Raw genomic sequence first — 22,233 nt, forward strand, 5'->3', positions numbered from 1 at the left:
AAATACCACTGAACTGAAATCTTAGGTTTAGTGCATTGTCATGAACTCTACACAATTACTGCAATTACCTTCTGGCTTGTACTTTACAAAATATCATCAAAGATTACAATGCAGTGTCCTTTAGCCAACTTAATAGGGCTTTACCTATGAGAGTGATCAAAGAATTCAAAGTTTTACAAATAGGCTACTTATTGTTGAAACACATCTGTAGATGTCATGTTCCCATTGCTCTTATTTTAATCACACATTGATTATTCTTTACAAAACCTCTTGTGACAGCTTAAAAAAACAAATCCCTCTGAGGCAAAGGCTGGGATTTGATGATGAACCAAATCCAGGAAACACTCAAGTACTCCTTCATTCTAAGGGTAATTTTGTTAAGAGGGAAGCAACTTACTTGCCAAAGTCAAAAAAATCCTACATGTACGTGGCTCCTCTGTTCTGACAGGGCTCATTATCATTCCTGTCCTAGATGGCAAGACACCCCTCCTTGCTGTTGTGATGATAAACTATAGGGGGGAAAAAAATCCCTATCATATAAAGAGTTTCCTGGCTCACAGCCAGACAGATAAGAGAAGTGTATGGAGAAACCCTCTCATCTCTGTCTACAGTGATAGGGAAAAAAACCTGATGAACAACAGTATGTATTGACGGCAGAAAGAGACACAATTGCAGATGGGCATTGTGCAACAGCACTCTGAAATGACCCATGGACATAGATTTCCTTTAGAAGATCAAGACATTTCAAAATAGCTTAAGCAAAAACTCATTATTTATCAGCCTGGAGTGAGGAGAGAAGAAAGAGGGAGTGGTATCGGCATTTCCATCTCTTGCTGCTTTGTTGGAGTACCGTGATCTCAGGAAGTCAGGCAACTTTCCTATCCTGCTACAATGAAAATGGGAAAAGAGGAGGTTTACGCATCTCCTTCTGTGCTGTTGTTTTCATTTTCTTACATGAGTCTTGCCCTCACTTTTGGTAAGAGGATGCAGCAGCTGTTTCCTCTCAATTCCTTTCACCTGTAGGTACAGAGCAGAGGAGAGAGCTCAGCCGTTACGAATGACTGCTCCGTGGGAAGGAAAGGGCAGCAATCCCAAGAGCACTACTGACTCATCACGTTGGAAATTCCTAAGGAATTTTAACTTCACATCTCAGGTACATGAAACAAGCGGGCCTCTGAAACCAAACTGTGGAATGGGAGTTGCCTCCTTTGCCTTTCCAATGAAATGAGCAGCTGACAACTCCATATGGCTCCTTTTAAGTTTAGTGCACTGCTTGCTCTGTGAAGGTTGCCTTTGATTCCCGGGGAACCTTTTGCAGAAGGAGGTATTGCTTACCATATGTGATGTTGGAAGGATAAGATTCCCCCTCCTATCTCATCTTTGGAAGGGGAGGGGAAGGAGACGGACCATCAAGACTCAGTGTGCCAAGACTTGAAAATATATTTACATGCTGAAGTGGGACTCTCGCTTTGAACACCAGCCGCAACAGCTATTCTACACTTTAGGTGGTTCGTTAACAGAAATCAATACAAGCTGCCTTTTAAGAAAGCCATTGCTTGCTCGTTGGCACACTGTCATTCCTTTTAGCAGAAGCATCAATGCTTACAAGGTATGCAGTAAATGATGGCAAAATCACAGAATGGCATATTATTTCATTTCAGTGCAAACTTAGAACATAAACCTAAATACATTGAGGGAAAGAGTAATTACTAAGAACCAGAGACAAAAGACGTGTTGCCTTTACCTGGAGGCCATTCTTCTCTATCTTTTTCTGGAGTATCTGAAGGCATTTGGTGAAATCTGTGAGGTCCTGATCCATGGTCTCAATTAACTCACATCCCTAGCGAAGAAGCAGCAAAACAGAGAGAAAAAAAAAGTCAGTCATCTTTCAATTTTAAGAACTAATGCTGTCTTTGGTGAAATTAACTGCAGTCAACAGCTCTTAAAGTCTCTGCATGGAGATGCAGAATTAAGTAAGAGACTATTACCCCTACAGAGCTCAAAGACCGTAGGTCCCAGCTGAACAAATAATAATGAAACAGCGGTTTGATAGGCATAGGAGTAGACATTCAAAACCCATCAAGTACATTTGTGAGTTTGGATAAGCATGTTCTACAATGCTTTGTTGGATAGACAGATCTGGTGCAAGGAGCCCTGGGTGATCAGTAACTTCCAGGATCAGGTTCCGGGAAAATGACTGTCCTCTCTGGTGCTATAGTTACTACATTTCTGCTACAGATATATTCAAATGTGTATAAATATAAGCATACAAAAGTGTTCAAGCTTCCTGGAACCAGTGCAGTTGTACTAGTTAATTTGCAGTGATACAACAAAATTTCCTTGCAGTAGGGTAATATGGTCAAGGGCATGTTGAAGTGGAGAAGAGCAGCAGTTCGGATTTCTTAACTGAGAGACAAAGCAATTCCTAAGCCTCTGATAAAAAAGCTGAGTAAGGAAAAGTAGAGTATATCTACCACATAAAGTCACTATTCAAAGAGGTTTCAAGGACACAAAATACCCAATACAGCATCGTAAATTAAAATAAGAACCATATACACTGGATTTAGAGGTTCCCTCTCCTACCACTTCAAGGTCCCCTTAAAAGCCTCATAGTTTTGTCTTTATCTGACAGATTTTATGCTTCTGCTATACGCAATAACAACTGATAAGAGAAAAGCATTCAGACTACAGAATTTTTGTATGTGTGCCTGTGTGTATAGAGTACATTATTTTGTTACATCAGAAAACAACCCAAAGTGTTAAAGCTGCCTCTACCTTAGTGGTAAAAATAAAAGTGCTGAACACAAAATTTCCCAGATCAGTGCATGGATGGAGTTTAGTGGATCACATGCAACAAAATAATAGGTCTCCAATAGGGAGACACACTATCCCTGAAATGCTTCCCTGCACAGCCAGAATAAATAACCCAAACAAAACTGTCATGCAGTAGGGGATTTGGATGAAGTGGAAGAGATAAGGGAGGAGATAACTGCATGCTTTTTATCACACCTCTTCTTCTCCCTCCTCAAAAACTTCTGAAAGGAAGCCTGGTCAAAAGCGGTAGCCTTTCTGATATCCCATATTGCTCTAAATACCTTTTCAAGTAGTAATAACAGGCGTGCTGAGGTGAAGCATCATGTAGCTGCAACAGCATATGTAATCAAAGACCTCCCTTGCAGAAGTGATGCTGCTCCCACCACGAAGAGGCTAGGGAAAATGCAGCTGGAACCTGGACTCAGTACTAAGCATCAAACAATTTGAAGAGCTGCCATGTCTCCACTCTTTACCAGGCAAGGCCAAAACATAAATTGGCAGGGGGAGAAGGGACACAAGCCATCTGGAGACTGCAACGAACATGTGAGTTGTGCAACACCAGCCAGAGACACCAAGGGAGCCCAGGAAAGGTATAGGGATGTTCAGGTCCACCCAGAAAGCTCGCAATTGGATCTGAAATGAAAAGATGTCTCATACACTAAGAACGGGGTGCTCTCAGTCTTGTTATCAGCATTGACAGTGGCAAGAGAGACCAAGCTGTGAGAACCTGTGAAAAGACAGAACCTCCCCAGTCTTTCACAGTCAGCATCTGAACAGCACAAGAATGTGACAGATGAAAACTAAATCAACAGCAGGGACAGCTACCGCTGAGCATAGTTGACGAGACAGAACCTGAGTTACCAGCTCTTAAATTAGCAGTAGAGAAGGAAGGTCTTATCTTTTGCCAGGGCCATTCCTTGGCTTCACGGCACTCGGAGAAGTGGTTTACAGGTACCAATTTATAAATAAAAGATTTAACCCCCATTCTCCCACAGCAGTCTGAAATACTCCTTCCTGCAGTCACTAACAAGCCTGATCTCCTCCTTGGACAGTCAGGTTTTGGCAGCTACAGGTAGGCTGCAATTTGCTTTCCACCCAGGGGAGACCAAATGCCTGTTTTTTTTTAAGTGATGATCGACAACAGCTTAAATTATTTTATTGTTTATTATTTTACGCTTTCGACTGTTAAAAGCATTTCACCTGAGGTTAGTTCTTGCCTAGCTTTTTAGGATGTTCTTTGATAAGAAAAATATTTCAGAGCAAGATAACGTCAGCATGGTGGCTGGAGAGCACCACTGCTCCAGAAAAAAACCGTGATGCACCACACATAGGCATCCTATGTTCAGCCCTGCTACTCTCTCTTGCACATATTCACAATAAAAGGCCTCAAGAAGTGCAATCTAAACGTGTAAAGAGGATGTCAAATGCACAATCCATTAAAGGCAGGTTACTGTACCTGGGATATTGATACCAAGAGGGTACTGTGGCAGCAGTAACTAAAAATGAAACCTGGCTTAACAGTGGTATCCTGAAACTGTTTACTCACTGTCTGTACCTTTGACGCTTCACACAAGTACTGCCGTAGATCATACTGAAAAATGTTGACAGAGTGCCACCATTAAAGCCACCACTTCCTTCAAATTAAAACTGTGATTTCTCATTTCCCTTCCACATCAAGCAGATAACCAGTTCTGGAATTGGCAGATTTTAGATCTGCTCCTTTTGCCACTATGGCAAAGGGACTGGCATGGTCACAGTGTACGGGGGAAGACGACAGGCAGCAGCACTCCCATCTTCCTGCATCCTCTTTTCAGCCTCACTGGAATTAATGTCTGTGCAGTTCATGTTCACTGATGGTAAGAGAGTTTTAGATAAGTATGTTGCTCCTGACATATCAAATCCAATATTTTACACCACAGCATTGGATGACAATTCAAATGCAGTTCTTGTCAACCTTCACTGTGTTATTCCCAAATGACAAAAATCTTCAAGACAGAGCTTTCCGATGCAGCCAGGGTTTAATGAAAGGACAGTATAACAATTGCAAGATAGGCAATAATGCGTGTAGTTTTATAGATACCTGCTCAACTTAATAACGTTAACCTTTGGTAAGAAAGTTAAAAAGCCAAACAAATTTAACATTAGGAAAGGTTAGAAAAATCAATACCACACAGCAGGAAAGAAAACAATAGATTGCATCTGATGACAATATAACTTTGCTGAATGATAGGATGAGGCACACAGAATTACACTTTAGCTGTTCTGCCTTGTAATAGCAGTTATGGGAGGCACATTGCTAAAGGAGGAGGTGTGTGCCAGACACACATAATAGGATTATTGAACCCTATATTTCAGACAGACACTGAAACCAGACAGGCACTGAAATGTCAGTCAGAGCATCTCAGCATTTCTCCCATTTTTAGAAATATTATGCATCACAGCATGTTGTGTTTGAAGAAAGCAGCATGTAGGTGTTCATTCTCCCATGTCCTTATCAATCTCTTATTAAAAGAAAGTCATGTTTGTTCTTTCTCTAATCTTTCTTAGCATGAGACTATCATTAGGACAGAATACACAGAATATCCTAATTTGTACTCTGTCTCCAAGACCCTCCTATGGCAAGCCATTGGATTCTATCTTTTAAAGCATGTGTCTGACTGCGCTCACTGAGTGCACCAGTGACGTCGAGTGTTCAATCTTTTAACAATTCCTGTTGCACTGAGGGTCAGTTTCAAGGTATCAATCTCAGCACAGATGTATTTATGTATAGTGTTAATGGCAGACACAGTAAAACCATATATCCTCAAGTTAAAAGAGAAGAAGGGAACACAGCTTATAGAGCCTATCAAAACTACAGCACAGACAAATAAAGTTTAAGGAACCGATAGAAATGAAATGGTATTTCTAAACACTCTCCTTCCCCTAGGTCTCACCTGCCCTCTCACCTGCTCAAACAATAATGCACCCAGTCAATCCCAATACCTCACAAACTGAGTAAGAGCTATAGATTCACAGAACTATTTCAATTGGAAGGGACTTTTCAAAGTCATCTGTTCCAACCTCTCATTAGATTTGCTCAGGCTGCTCAAGGCCCTTTCCAGTCTAGGTTGAGCACCTCCCAGGATGGAGACTCCATAACTCCTTTGGGCAACCTCTTCCAGTGCTTGTCCCCTCTTGTGGTGAAATTTTCTTTCCCAGTGTCAAATTGGGATCTCCTGTATTGCAAACTGTGGTTGTTGCTTCTTTTCCTACCCCTGCTTATCTTAGAGAATAGCCTGGTTCTGTCTCCTTTCTGCCCTCCCATTAGGAAGTTAAGGACAGCAGTATGATCTCACATTCAGCTTTTCTTCTGGAGGTGGAACAAACCAGTTTCCCTCAGCCTTTTTCTCACACATCATGTGCTCTAGGCTTCCCTAACATACATTTCTCTTACTTGCGCTATATCGGCATGCAATATCTCCACCTCAGAGAGCCTGAAGACATCACTTAGCAACAAGGAGGTAGAGGGTTCCTAGTTCTCTCTTCTTTTTAATGTAAATTTCTGGCCCCAGGGAATTTCAGTCATTTTGCCCCTCTAGTATCCTCTTCCACTTTTGCCCACTTGGAGAATAACCCCAAACCTCCACATTCTTCATATACTAGCTGCAGTCACCTGAATGTTTTGAAGCCCCCACCATTTTCATACCCAAATATGAATCTATGTTCGACCCAATGCACTTGATACTGAAAAATAACTGTAGTAAAAAGCAAACATGGATCCAAACAAAGTGCTGATCTAGAGCAGGCATCGATGAACAGAAAGGGACCATGGCATCTGACTGCAGGTCTTGGACCAGGCCTAGCAAAGAAGATAAACATGTGGATGTATAATCAAACAAGTTTAACATATGACAGACATTATGTTCTACCATCTTGTCTATAATAGGAGGGTGGTGTTGTGAGACCAGAGCATTCAATCAGTATTAAAAAGAAAATAAACTAGTTTGGGAAACATTTCTTGCAGAAATGGGAGTCATGCAGATAATGGTCATCTTTATTGTTGGCCCAGTGTTTCAAGGCTGATCCAAAACAACAATCCCAGAATGGAAACAAGGCCTAGCATGGGAAAAAGAGAGCAGGCTAGAATGTCACGAGGTTTCTGAAAACATTTAAAGAGACAGGAATGGAGAAAGACAGAAGAAGAACATCTAGTTTGAGCTACTGATAGGCATAAAAGCTGCATAGATTTCCTACAGGCCGTAAGTCATTGGAGACTGAGGTAGTAAGATGGCAACAAAACCACAGAGCTGGTTTATCTCTATGAAGTACAAACCAGCAGGAAATCAGTGAATTGAATCCTTTTGCATTTTGGGAGTAGGATGCAAGTATGGAAGGCAAAGCAGTTAAGTTCACTGATTTCTTTTGGGAGTTTCAAATACTGTTGAACAACAAGTATTGAACAGCTTCTATTTTGATCAGCTTAATTGTAAGAATTACCTTTTGAATTCTGCAGTATGGAACAAAACAAATACATGTAATTGGTGAAAATTATTTTGGATATTTAAATAGTCAAAATACATAATTAAGTGAAATGCATTTTCTTTCAGTTTTTGGACTCAGATTTGGCTGGCTGCTTGGCATCGGCGCGAAGCTAATGCTGTACAGATTGCTTGGCCCTTGGTTCTGGGGTGGATGATGTTTTGACTCATTCAATTGCACATTAAGCGGCATTGCCATTCAGATTAACTGGAAGAATTTATTAATCATGTTGAAGCATATGCACTGGGAGCCAAATAGCTGAAATCCACACTCAAGTGAAAGCCCCATTACTGAAAACCAAACCAAGAATGTTCGGTTTTGACCATTACTTCTAACCTTATATAACCCCACTTGATTTACTAAAAAAGTACTATCTGGCAGCATGAAACAAAACCAGTAAATATATGTAAACGTATGCACATTTCCACAAACCAAAAGGTACATCAACTTGTCAAATTTGACAAGTGTTTAAAAAAAAAAAAGAAAGACCCCTGTAGTTGAAACTTTTGACTGCAACAGCTGCAGCCTCTCCTCCCTTTCCCTATTTCTATTTTGATACGGTCTTTTTCAAAGTAAATAAAATGTTTCCCGATTTTGTTTTTAATGAGGCAGCATGTGGCTTCTGGTGGAGGATAGCTTTTTTTTATACCATACGTATGACATTGAGATAGCAGCAATGAAAGAGTAGTTCTGCATTAATTAGGCTGCCTCCTTCAAAAGAAAAGTCTATTGTTCATGAAATCATGGCAATTACTTAAAATGAACAAAATATGAGCCTGTTTAGTTGGTATTTGACCAATACCAAAGAAAGCTAACATGCCTTCTTCACAGAAAGCCGAAGGTCTCTAAATCTAAGACACCAAACCCAAGCAAAAAAACCTCACAAATTTAAAAAAACCAACCAACCAACCAACAAAAACCAAACAGCACAGTTAACATTCCATTTGCTGGATAAATTCCCAGTATTTATCTGTACTGGAGCAAATTCTTCTGATTTATTAAGTTCAGTGAATGAAAGCAAACTTTTTAAATACTCACCCACAGGTCAAAAAGTGCAATAAAATATACATAATTGCAACACCTTTATCAGAAGACCGCTAATGTCTCTTAAAACTTTTAAATAACCAAGCAGAAAGGTAAGAGTGTTGCATGAGAAAACTGAAGTAAAAAGGTCTGTCAGGAGCTGCAGTCTCATTTATACAACGTATATCTCTCCATACCCATTTTCTGGCATTTAAAAAGTAGACCTACATTTGTACATCCCTGTGCAACTGAGACACATTATTTCTCCAATCTGGTGATTAAAACTGAGCACAGCACAGCAGTGACAGCCACCTGCTATTTTTGGATCTTCTCTGAAATTTCCCTTATGTGCCCTTCCATGTCTGAAAAACAAAGGTTCAGAGAAAGGAGTTTAACTGATGTCAGGCTCCCTCTGTATTCAATACTGTGATAAGGTTTTGTCTACCAAGCTGATTAGTATCCTTTGGATCCTAACCTATTGATAGGACTGATGATGGTACCTTGCTTTTCTTGGAAAGTAACTTGGAAACAGGAATTGCCACTCTATCTGTGTCCATTTAAGTATGAAGATATGAGGTAGCTCGTGTAAGGGAAATCAGAGTGCTGGAATAGCACCAGTCTCTGACAGAAGGGAAGCACATGCCACTGATGGCAGCCAGCATGAGCCACTACCCAGTCGTGTCAATGAGTTTTTTCTGTAGACTTGGATGCACTTTGAAGCAATGCTAAGAACTGCATCATTTCTAAAATGCTGTAACCACACTTGAACACATATTAAAACTAACACTATCTTTGGCACTCGCACCAATGATAATGCAAATAAAGAGTCAAGCACTCTCCTGAAATAAAACAGGAGACAGAAAAGCTGCCCCAATGACAAATCCTATGCCCCACAAAGCTGAAGAAATAGGGTATGCAGTATTCCTTGCAATTGAACTGTCTGAGGTAGCTTTTATGAGGTGGGAGGGAGTGAGAGAGGCTATCTGCATTTCAAATCCCATAGACTTTATGCCCAGTAACCAAACAAGGCTTTGTTTTGGTTCTTGTGGCTGGTTTTTTTGTTTTTGTTTTTAATTAAAAGGGCTTCAGGTTACCAACTTTTGCTTTTCATCATGTAGGATGACAGACCCTCTAAAGAGCTAAAGTTAATAAGCAGACACTGCATTTGAATCAACTTCAGTTTTCAGACTGATTGCCAATTCTCAAGACTCATCTCAAGATAAAAAAAAAAGCCACAGAGAAAACAGCAAGGCTTGTACTGGGGTGCTTTCAAGGATTTGGGCTGGCAAATTTTAGCCATCCTAAACACTATGCCAGCAACCTACAGACCCAAGAGCACTGTGACTGTGAAAAAAGCACAGATAATAGCAAAAGAGATGTTAACCCGGATGGCATATAATTCCCTACAAGGCATTTCTAATAATTAAGCTTATTTAAATATAGATGACCAATAGAGCTACTCTCACTTTGGCATTCAGACAGGCTTCATGCGAGAGAATTCTCGTTCCTTAGCTAGTATCTATCAGTATGTCCTTAGTTTCAGAGATATGTAATTGATCTGAAAAGAGTTTGGATTGTGACAGTGGAGCTGCATCTCAGATATCAATCACTGGACAGAACTAATTGAGACCAGGCCCCAAATGTGTGCCACGCACACAAAAAAAGGTACTTTCTTACACAACTCTGTCTACATATACAAGATGAGCACAAAGGGATCAGAAGATTTTAATCACCTAAAGAGAGCAAATTGAAAAGAGATATATCCTCCAATTGTGGATAAAACTCCAAAATTTGTGCTATCAATACAGTTCAGTAGCTCATTTTTCTCTTAGGTATTGGACTATTAATGAAAAGAGCAAGATTAGTCCTAAGACTGATCCTTCAGGAAAGTCACTGATTACTTCCCACTGCTTGTTAGTTTTCTTATGGACAGCTGGCTGCCTTTAATTGGTATATTAAGTTCTAACTTGGCTAGGTATGTGACTAGATAATACTCTTTTTTTTCCCCTTGTTATTGTTCTCTCTCTCAGTTTCTAAAACCTCTCAGCCTCAGCGTAAGAGCTGTATGTCACAAGAAATAGAAGAAACTTTCTGTAGGGGGAGTTTATTCCTTGTCCCCATTGTTTCAGGATCACTTCATATAGATCAAAAGGAGAATGCTAGACTATACATATCCTTAGCTCAACTCTGGTCAGCTTCAGTGTTCAACATTGCCTGGCCCCTCTTCTTCCTCCTTCAGTTTTGCAACCTTCTTTCCAGTCATACTTCTCCTTCTCTATGAAGGGAATGGCTAATTTAAATTCATGGATGTCTCCTATGTTTTCTCCAGGCAGATCATCTGGGACAGGCAGGTTATATAACATTTCCAGTATGTGCTCGTGCCTGAGAAAGGCAGCAGGTTTACATCGCTGAGAACTGGGTATCTCCCAGCACTGCTACACCAGGTCTACATCCTGCTTATATATTTACAGGATACCAGAAACAGTAATGCAGATTGAAGTTAATATTTGTTGTTAACCATACATGCTCCATGTTAACTACAGGCAGAAAATTAACACATAAAAGACATGTTGTTCTTGGGGAAGTAATTGGAGGAAAGTTCTTATCCCATACTTCCGCAGATTCTCATGTGAGAACTACCAATGTTGTAAAGGGTGCCTAAGTCAAAGGGCACGTTGCTATTTATTTATCTATAGTGTTGTGTACTGAACTGAACTTTATGGGTCCAAGAATTGTAAAGACTGAATAGATTTTGCAAATGCCTAATCTTCATGTAGACCAATGGAAACAGGTTTCCCAAATTCAAAATAAAATAAAATAAAATTCTTCAAGAGATATTGCAAAGCTAACTTCAATGAAAACAAATAATAACAACAACAACCACCACCACCTAGCTTTACAGTCCTTTTCCATCACAGATCACCAAAATATCTGGGAGCAATGAACACAAGTAATTGACATGCTGACACTTTGACAGACATAAGGGAAAGCTCAGGAAAATTAAACCACTGCCCAGCAAAGCAGTTCTGACTTCATCACTAGCAAGTGTTCCACTGAGTACAAACACATTTCCAAATGAAATTCATTATATTTGCTATATTTCTGCATAACTGAGGTAGATTCTTGAATACTAGAAGGTCACACATCATATTCATAGAGTTGCTGCATTTTTGATTTTGGAGGGTTTCAACTACCCTGAATTGAAATGTAAGGTTGATGAACAAACATTGAGTCTTTAGGTCTGAGAGCACTTGATTACTTAGTAAGCTGGAAACAGTTTTATCTTCCAGGTACACCTCAAGGCATGCTTTTTCAATAGGCAGAGGTTGCAGGTTTAGAAACAGAGAACACCTTGCAATTGGGTTGTACATCCTTCTCCTCATTTTTCTTTTCTGCATGATGTATAAACAACTGCTCAGGGGACTGTTCAAATAGATACCAAAATATCCAGCTTACTGTGCTGAAAATATTTCCATTGCACATGTGAAATACTTCAAGCTTTGAACAGGTGACAAACATGACATCAAACAAAATAAATAACGTGTAGCCCCAGCTAACAGCAATGACTCTGCAAGTAATACAGAGTTTTTCAGTAAGAGATTTTGCATTGGTATACACTAGGTCTCTCCTGGTAGGATATTCCTTTGCTTTATATAGAGACAGTGATTTCTGAAGTCTACCAGTGTTACTTCTAGCTCTTCTTACAGACAGCTCTGGTTCCTGGCAAACACAAGCTAACAAAACGTAATAGATACAGACATTACGAAAGGCACTCGCTATACAGTCATCATCTTGTTCTGACAGGGTCTGTTCAGAAACCACTCCACTAACCGTCCTGTGAGCTGTGATCAGTCACAGTGACTGGATAGGCTGTGTTTTAAGGCATATATGCCCATCTCCAGAAAGCAAGGGGTCCCAGTCTGAGATCTCTTAATGCTGTAGGTGTATGCTTTAAGTGAATTACCCTGAACAGACATCTACGTAAAAGATCAGATCCCACGATCTTCCCTAACACGACTGAGAGCAGAATTTGGCCTCGTGCATCTGTTGTTGACAAAGGGCAATGGAACAGTCAGGGCACATTCATAATTCAAAACGCAAGCCACAGCCATTTGTGCAAAGAGCTGTAACTGGTTTGCAGGAACAGAATGCAGCAAAAAAGCAGAGTTACATATTGCACTACAATACAAAATAAAAGTGTCAAAAGGAGCTGGGTGCACACACGAGGGCAGACTGGCCTAACAGACTATCTGGAACACGCAAGGATGCAAGACAAGCTGTTTCCTTGCCTGCTGCCTAGACAGAGCATAAGGCTCAGGAACATCCTGCTGTGCTTTGAGCTTCCCATCAGCTATACAGGCTAACATGATTGCTGTGTGAACCTGACCTAACATTCATTGATACCAATACTCAGGACAGTAAGATATAATATAAAATTTCCATAATGCCCTATTCTAACACATAATCACACATGGGAGCTTCTACTTTTCTGCTTTCCTTCGTTCTACCCATCCTCTATTTTAAAATACTGCTTTTAGAAAGAGTAAAAGATATCAAGACCTGTTCGTACATTTTTATCAGAGATCTAAAAAAAGCTTAGAACTTCAAAAAGCTGTGAGAAGAGGCATCAGAAGCTCGGTAGGGCTATATGTGCACATTTTGAAGGGGCAATTTTAATTTTTTTTAGCTCATACAAGTTTTCCACGCATATTGATTATTTTGACTGAACCTTGCCTGAGCTGTAAGTCGGAAGCAGATCCATGTGGAGATAGCAAGATATACAGATACACACTCCCCCAAATTCTCAAGTTTTCAGAATATTCACCTCTTTCCAGCTGAGGTTTGCAGACAATGGTTATGTCTCTACTACGGCCAATGCTGTGACTGCAAACTGAGGTGGACCTAACCAAGCTTTAGTGGGCAACAACGCTCAGCCTACGCTCTACTCTGATGGGTTTTACAGTCTAAACAGAACTAAATACTGCCACTGCTCCTGGGAGGCTGACTAGCTAGTTCAGAGCTAGGTAGGTTTTCCCAACAACCAAGTTCACAGCTAGGCAGGTTATGTCTGCACTGAGCAGGCACAGAGCAGCCATATCAGCAAATCAATGCCAGACCTTACTCTACTACAGAAAAGCCTCTCCCTACAAAGCATTTTCAAACAATGATGAACATTAGTGACTGCTCTTTGGCCCATTCTGTTAAAGATTTGTCCGACATTTCTGAAGTTATGAGGACAATTGCAAAGGCGACACTTTCTAAATGTTTTCCAGGGCTGGATTTGCTGTAAGAAGGCAATTAATACACTAATTGGATGTAAAACATGGAGATTAAACTAACCTTTTCAGTTATCCTGTCTATCTTTCGAAAGAGAAAGTTTTTCTCCAGTACATTCAAGTGTTGTGTTCAGTTTAATTAAAAGATTTTTTCAAAGCTCAGAGGTTTTGCTTCTTTCCAGCAGAAGACTATACCACACCACAACTGATCCCGCTAGGTGTTTCTCCTGATATTTACCAAAGTCTTTTGTTCAGCCGTATCCCCCCTTGCACATAGGCATTACATAAGTATATCTCCCCAGTCCATGCGATGCCCAGTTACATTCTATCTCTTTCCTAATCCCTCCTTCAAACTCATGTTTCAAAATCCCTGGCACCCAGACAGAAAACATAAAGGTAAAGCAATACCTGTGGTATATACAAAGCAGACTTTCTCTACTGACAGGAGACATTAGAGCTGCTCTCCTTTTTGCAGGAACTCACTGTGCTTTTCCTTACATAATGGGATGTCAGTCCTGTGCCTGAATTGAACCACAAAAATTATTTGTGTTGAGAGGCTTTGCTTTTCAAGCTGCAGATCATATTCTAAAAGTCAGCAGATTCCAGTACATTCAGACACTTAACAGTTTTCCCTTAAACAAGTGAAAACTCCCCCTACACCTTTCATTCCACATCTGCCTCATTACTAGTTGTCCACCCATGGCATCTGGAGACAATGACGTACTTTTACTATTCATTGCACATTAGCCATCTCTTTGCCAGCCTTTAGTTTTATTATCTACATCCAAAAGAATCAGAAGGAAGGTGCCTTGCAATCAAGGCACCGAGACAACGTTCATCAACTAATAGTTCAGCCACTGATGCTGCCACGGGAATGATGCGTGATCTGGGCAAGCCATCAGTGCACTGCCCCACAGTCATGTTCAGGCACTAAAGGGTTCCTGGCTTCTGTGGGTGTTAGGCTTTGATTTTGGCCTCTCTCCATCTCAGTCCTGCAAGCGTACAATAAATAAATACCTCTAGCACGCAGTGTGAAACAGAAGAGTACAGAAACATTCTTCATCCCCATTTTAGCCGTCATAGAAGCTTTTGCTTCTTCTGGAAATTCAAAAACTAAGCACTCTAGAATTACATGCTGCGTCAAGTAAAAATAAAAATACCACAACAGAGGAAGTATGCGACTCACTTATTTTTTCATTTGAATGAATCACATTGGAGGCCTAGAGTGGAAATGGTTTTGTAGCAGATTTAAAGCAAAAGCTGTTTTTCCAATCAAATTCTTAACTGTGAGGGTGGTGATGCACTGGAACAGGTTGCCCAGGGAAGCTGTGGATGGCCAGTCCCTGGAAGTGTTTAAGGCCTGGTTGGATGGGGCTTTGAGCAACCTGGTCTAGAGGAAGTTTTCTCTGCCCATGCAGGGGGCTTGGAAATACATGATCTTTAAGGTCCCTTCCAACCCAAACCTTTCTACAATTCTATGATTGTATTGAAAGTGAAAGATGATCATTATTTAGTACTTTCTTCATGTAAACTTGAAGAACCACTATTACACCTCTAGAAATTTTATGCAAAGTCAGAACGTTTATTCCTTAGATACTTTAACTCTTTCCAACTTTTTTCTCCATGTAAAGCAAATGAAATTAAAAACTGCAGCTTTCAATCAGATAGTTTATTGAATGTTGTCATGGTTTAACCCAGCCAGCAACCAAGCACCACACAGCCGCTCGCTCACTCCCCCGCAGTGGGAGTGGGGAGAGAATCAGAAGAGTAAAAGTGAGAAAACTCCTGGGTTGAGATAAAGACAGTTTAATAGGTAATGGAAAAGCCACGCATGCAAGCAAAGCAAAACAAGGAATTCATTCACTACTTCCCATCAGCAGGCAAGCACTGAAAAATCTCCAGGAAAGCAGGGCTCCATCAAACATAACGGTTGCTTGGGAAGACAAATGCCGTGACTATAAATGTCCCCCCTTTCCTTCTTCTTCCCCCAGCTTTATATGCTGAGCATGATGTTACATGGTATGAAATAAGGGGTGGATACTGTCCTGGTTTCAGCTGGGATAGAGTTAATTTTCCTCCTAGTACCTAGCATGGGGCTCTGTTTTGGATTTGTGCTGAAAACAGCGTTGATAATGCAGAGATGTTTTAGCTGGTGCTAAGCAGTACTTACACTAGTCAGGGACTTTTTCAGCTCCCCATGCTCTGCCAGATGCACAAGAAGCTGGAAGGGGACACAGCCAGGACAGATGACCCCAACTGACCAAAGCGATATTCCACACCACAACATATAAAACTGGGGAAACATTTGGGGTGATGGTGTTTGTCTTCTCAAGTAACCGTTACGCATGAGGGAGCCCTGCTTTCCTGGAGATGGCTGAACACCTGCCTGCCAGTGGGATGCAGTGAATTAATTCATTGTTTGGCTTTGATTTGCTTGTATGCGTGGCTTTTGCTTTACCTATTAAACTGTCTTTATCTCAACCCACAAGTTTTCTCACTTTTACTCTTCTCATTCTCTCTCCTCTCCCACTGGGGGGGGAGTGAGGGAGTGGCTGTTTGGTGCTTGGTTGCTGGCTGAGGCTAAACCACGACAAATGTGACACTAAAATTGGTACCTGAATGCAGTCTAGTGGAATGTAAAATACATTGTTTTTAATGGATTCACTGGGAAAAAACCTAGAACCACTGTGATCAATTAATTCAAATTATTATTAAGCAAGTAGAAGATTTTGTTAGACTGTTAGAATGGAAGTAGAAGAGAACTGCCACAGAGTCAGGTAAGAATATACCATTAAGGAAAAACTTTCTCTTCATTTTGCAAAAGATCATAACACGTCTCTTCTGACAGTAGGAGCATTTTCCTTCATTCCTAGCAAGCTCAGCCAATATTTTGCCAATACGAAACTTCAAACAGTGTTACAGCACCAGACGTTTTAATCGATGACTTATTTGTTCCAAATAATATGGTGAAGAGTGAACACAGCTCATTTTAAAAGGAGCCAAGATTATCCTGTGCAAGAAAAAATAGTGTCTCTCATTCAAGAAGAATTAGTAGGTCACTGTAAATAACATCTGCACACTTACTGTAAATCATTTTGGTGACAGAAGGTACTGCCATGCAGTCTGATCAACATTACCAATGAAGCACAGCCAATTATTTTGATATGTTTGTATGACAGATTGCTGTTATTATTCAACATTAGGATGTCTGATGTAGTTGCATAGGACTGCTACCCCCTAAAATTGTTTTACACTCAGAAAAGCATCTCTGCAAAAATTAAATTGAGGTGAGAAACAGGGATGAGAGTCTCTAACTTGCATCATGTGAAGTTCAACTTCAAGCCACATCTTCTCTTAACTTCTAGCAATCTGTAACCCATCTTGAAATCTATACAAATTATCGTATGCCATATTCAGCAACTTCCATCACCACCAGTGTGTGCAACCAGAACTCAACCAACATCTATACTTTGCATGACGCAACATTGAACCAAGCTTCCTCCTCCTGATGAACTGGAGTAACTAAGAGCAAGATCTCCCTTTACTTCACAGAAGTATGCCATTTTCTCCAAGTTTCTTGAGCTGACAAAGCACAGTTGCTTTATCTGCAGATTGCTGCATAGGGGCCACAATAATTCTGGTCACATTCTGTCGCTGCTGTTAGGCCAACACTGGTGTAATGTGCAGAGCTTCTAGTCTGGGGGACAGAAGACTTCCACAATCCTTGAAAGACCCCCCCTCCTAGACTTGAGGGCCAAACAACTATACTTCAAGGGATTCAGCTGTTTCTTTCTGAAAACATGGAAGATTAGAAAATATATATATATAAATATATATATATTAAAAAAAAAAAACAACTTTGGGCAGCAATAAGCAGACAACAGAAGACATTGCTGCACAGACTGTCCTAGGGCTGGCAAAGCAGACAACGTACCTGTGAAAGTGTGAAGGCAGTAAGAGAGTCCCAAACTCTACATGGTATCTCATATGCTTTGAGTAAATAATGAATTATTGCCCTCAGATAATTATTTTTACATAACCCATTCATCTCAGTGGGAGTACTGCAAGCATTGCCAACCCTGCCTGATCACTCTGTTGCGAACAGCCCATCTCTGAGAAGGCTGATAGGCTGCCTGCTTCTCTTATTCAATTTTCTTTCCTTTAAAAGCAGTGCAACTAATAGCTATTTACTACTGAACCCCCGTACCATCCTGAAAATCTCCAAGTGCCTCAAACAGAAGTTAATGATCTGAGAAGATATTCCTGCTGCACCACCCAGCTCTCACTTTTTCCTCTTCCATTCCAAATGTTCAATTATTTCATTTCCCAAGTTTCAACTCACTAACTGCTTTCCTAGATTTCTAGCTCAGAAGCAGAAATAAAGACAGTATAAAATGCAAATTGTGAGGAAAGTAGCAAGACACTGCTCCCAGCGGTGGCCTTTCCCTATTCACTAGTGACCCATTCCTGTTCTTCATAACTTTGTTTCTCTGCCCAAACTTTTTTGTCAAAAAGCTGCTTCAGACAGCTGTGCTTCATCCACTGTGTCAGCACCTCAGCCCTCCAGCCAAGCCATGGCAAAGGCCAGCCCCTTTGTAGGACAACCACATCCCAAGGCAAAACACACCACCACTACAATGAAAGCCATTCTCTGCCCTGACTTGCAGCAGAATGTGGTCCCTCCAGCTACCTTTCCGAGTTCCTCACATTGGCCCCTCCTGGCCTGACAAGCAGCCAGGGTAACTGGGGTTCCCATCACCAGCTTGTTCTGTCACCAACAGCAGGGGAGCCACTTATCCTAGTCAGCTCTGAAACGAGCCCACGTTTTTAACACTTCGAAGACATCTCCAACCTCTAGCTTGACATTATCAGGAGAAACTTCTGGATGGAGTAGACTGAGCCACATGCTGATTAGTACAATACTGCACCTGCACATCACAGCACAAGGAGGGGGAAATGGAAGAACACATACAGACAAGTATACCTTACCTAACCCCTGGAGATCGTCTTTGCTCAGTTTTTCCTAGTGACTGTGAAAGGAGATGAATGCGTGAATCGATTCTCAAGAACTACTGAATCAATCAAAAGTCTACAACCTGCAGAAACAATACAGGGAAGGCAAGGGTCCTTGGCCAGTTTTTGAAAGCCTCTGACAAGGCATCTTGCATTGGAGGGAAAACAGAGCCTTTACCTAAATGGGGGGCATAGGTCCCCTCTGTAATTGCTCTTTTCAAAACAGAGTGGGGGACAGGGGGAGACAGGGAAGAAAAACAACATAAACATATGGGACTCACAGGTACTGTGACACCACAAATGATAGTAAAAATATCATATATTTGCCTTTTAGATTAAGTGCAGGGATGCATAATGGAATCAATAAAGCAAAAGGGACAAGGGAAACAAAGCATTCAGAAATGCATGGGCATCGACCAATGAGTTAATAAACTGGCCTAGCAATGTTGGACAAAGTTTCCTTGCAAGACATCCCTGATAAACCGAAATTGCTAGTGATAATCTGTAGTATCCCATTTACTGTACCTGTGCATTATCCCTAAACTAATATCACCCCTTCGTATGCTTTTGATTTATTTTGGGCCATCCTTCTTCTGTACAGAGATGCAAAATAGCACTGACAGGATTAAATCAAGCACCTGCTTTTAAATAAGCTATTACTACAACACTAGGGAGGCAGGGGGTTGGGGAGAATAAACACTGTCAGGAGAATAAACATTTGATTGTCCCACAACAGTAGCTTTTCTTGCTCAGTAGTATGCTTAGAGAGATGGCTTTTTAGCTGAAAAATGAATCACAGCAGACTTTATTACTTCCCATACTACTGAATGATAAAGACGACTAGTGGAATAATTACATTATGCTAGAATTACACATAGTAACCAATTGTCAAGGGCCTGGAAATGCTCTGGAAGTACCTTGAATTCTAAACATTCTGCGTGTTTCTCAGAGAGTTGTTAAGAGCTTTCCTATATTGATGATTCCCAGCCTATGACCTATAAGTACATGATAAGTGAAACCCAAGTGCACAAGCAATGCTCCCTCCATGCCAGCTCTGTGCAGACGTGTTGCAGATGCATTTGCATCATGTTCTCAGGCTCAGAAGCGCTGCAGGTGATGCTGCTGACACACTCAGGCCAATCAGCATAAAGACATACCAGGGGACATCTAATCATGTTGGCCTCAAAGTTGGAAACAAAGCTGGTTCTGGCTGGGAAGAGGAAGAGAAAGGAGAAAAGGCAAGGAATGTTACTAGTGACTTTGAGGGAATTTAGCCAGGAGCACTAAGCTTAACAGCCTGCAGTACAATCAGAAACCAGAGATCTCAGACAGGTAGGTCCTGGAACCAGCAGGGCAAAGGAACATTATATTTGACTGGGCAGAAATAAAAAATAAATAAAATCAAGATTTCTTTCATTGTCTCTCTTATCCTCCCTATGACTTTATAACCATGCTCTGTCTTAGTTGAGGTAAATGCATTCCCTCTCTTTGCACTGTATTTCCACAGCACCTGGCAAAAGGGTAACATAAATAATAAATAGCAATAAAGTATCAGTCTCAACTACAGGTTTGTAACCCACTCCGTAACCACAAACTGGACATTTGACGTGGAAGCTGCTTGATATAGAAGGACACAAGAGAGACCAGATAAAAATCTGCATCTGTCTACAGCAAAGGTACATCTCCACTTAATTTCAAGTACAATCCTTTCAGGACAGTCATACAGACTAATCAGATTATCGTATCTGTAAACTGTCCTGTATGATGGATTTTCTGAATTTCTTACCTAAAATTTGCATGAAACATGGTGGCTGGTTTGTCTGGAGGTCAAACAGGAGACTTGATCTGAAAATTTTGTTTGCACTTTTTGTACTTCAAAGGCAGAAAGGTTTGAAGTTCCACTGAAAAGCACACATTCACTGTAGTAGTCGCTCACCTGGATTAGTAAATTTAGTTAAGTGAAAAGTGAACTTCAGCTCTGCAACTATGAAGACTCGATTTTCCATGAAAAATAGTGTTACACCTTACAATGCACATATCAGCAGTTACAAAAATGCAGGTCAATTAATTAAAAAATGCATACACTTTAACATTGTTAGTTTATCAGATATTTAAAAAACAATGCCTAAGATCTGAATCTATGAATCAGATTTATGTTGATGGGAAAAATTAGGACATATGCTTTTGCTCTGTTAATTCTAGCTTTTGCTGTGTTCTTTAGAAATCACCAAGAGGTCTATCAGATTTGGGGGAAAAAATCCTCGAACGGTATTTGTGGCAACAGTCACCTTAATTTTCCAATACTGAAAAAGGAATGTTGGTATCAACATTGAAATTAGGCCCATTCTCATCCTACACTATTTAAAAATATTTAATCCATCAATTGTCAAATTAATGAATGAAGTCATTAAAATGAAATACACACTCTCTGCACAACAAGATGCAAATCACACCAGGTCATATTAAACTGACTATTAAAAACATGCAGAAGAAAAATAACCCAATGATTGTAAAATCCAGTTTTGCTTCTAGACTAATTATTATTGCGGATTAAACAGGTTTAAAATGCAAACAAACAGAAAAATCACCTGTACTGTTTATTTTTAATAATTTGAATTACAACTTGAAAACCATATGCCTGGATTCTGTTCGTTAAGAGTCAAGATGGTTTCACCAAGGTCACAGAAGCATCTAAACTGATGATCCAAAAAAGAAAACAAAAAACAGTCTTCTAAAAGAAATGTTCTTTCTCAGTAGGTTGTCACGATCAGCTCAACCCAGAAAACAGTTTTGTTGTTATTCTTAAATGAAATTACACACTTACCCTCCCAGACATCTCTGTCTAAACATACTTTTAGTCAGACTATTAATTTTATACAACTTTTTATTTTTCTAGAAAACAGTGAATGATGCCTCTCATTCACATGATCAGCTTTTGCCTTTTTTCTTAAATCAAGCCACATTCAGATGGAAATTGCAATCAAATTAAAATGCACACAACCACCATTTCACATTTTTAAAAGCAATGAAAGATTTTCATTAAAATCTAGGACAGGTAGGATTGCCCTGTCTCATCAAATTCAATCCAGTGCTGCCACAGGAAACATGTCATGGAATACTTCTCATAAACTATCTAGCATCCATTTTAAAATCACTCAGGCTTCTTCTTCCCAACTACAATCTCCTGGGAGGCTCATTCCTCCAAAGGATAACAGCACACTTCTAATTTGCAGCTTGATTTACCTGAAAGGATCTTAAATTAATATTATTTTTTATCTTCTCCAACCCTGGTGTTTAGCCCCTTTATATATTTACTTTACTTTAATTTCATTAGGCTGAACAAGACAAGCCCTTTTAGCCTTTTCTCATACAAAAGGCTGTTGCACCCCTGCTCATTTTAGCAGGCATTTTTGAGCCTGCTTCAGGCTCAGGTTCATGTTTTTTGGAGATGGGTTATCAGAGTAGTGCATGGTGTTCCAGGGGTGGCATCAAAACCTTCTACAGTGGCAATAAAAGAGATCCTACTGCTGGCTGCGAATCCTTCCTTCATCAGGGAATCATCTTTGCTCCTGCTGCTGCCAGATTGCGA

At 40.3% G+C, this 22,233-nt stretch overlaps 1 protein-coding gene across 6 annotated transcripts in view; it reads right to left on the reverse strand.

Annotated features, from left to right (window-relative positions):
• TPK1 (thiamin pyrophosphokinase 1) overlaps positions 1 to 22,233 on the reverse strand; it is a 308,617-nt gene that overhangs the window by 125,199 nt on the left and 161,185 nt on the right. For 4 of the 6 annotated variants that reach the window (XM_075083749.1, XM_075083751.1, XM_075083753.1 and 1 more), the window contains one exon: positions 1,745 to 1,840. The exons of the other annotated variants lie outside the window; for them this stretch is intronic. In XM_075083749.1, the coding sequence (XP_074939850.1) occupies positions 1,745 to 1,840 (96 nt within the window). The remainder of the gene's footprint in view (positions 1 to 1,744; positions 1,841 to 22,233) is intronic. 6 annotated transcript variants of the gene reach the window in all.

Source organism: Phalacrocorax aristotelis, chromosome 2 (genome assembly GCF_949628215.1).
Source record: "Phalacrocorax aristotelis chromosome 2, bGulAri2.1, whole genome shotgun sequence".
Lineage (NCBI taxonomy): Eukaryota > Metazoa > Chordata > Aves > Suliformes > Phalacrocoracidae > Phalacrocorax > Phalacrocorax aristotelis.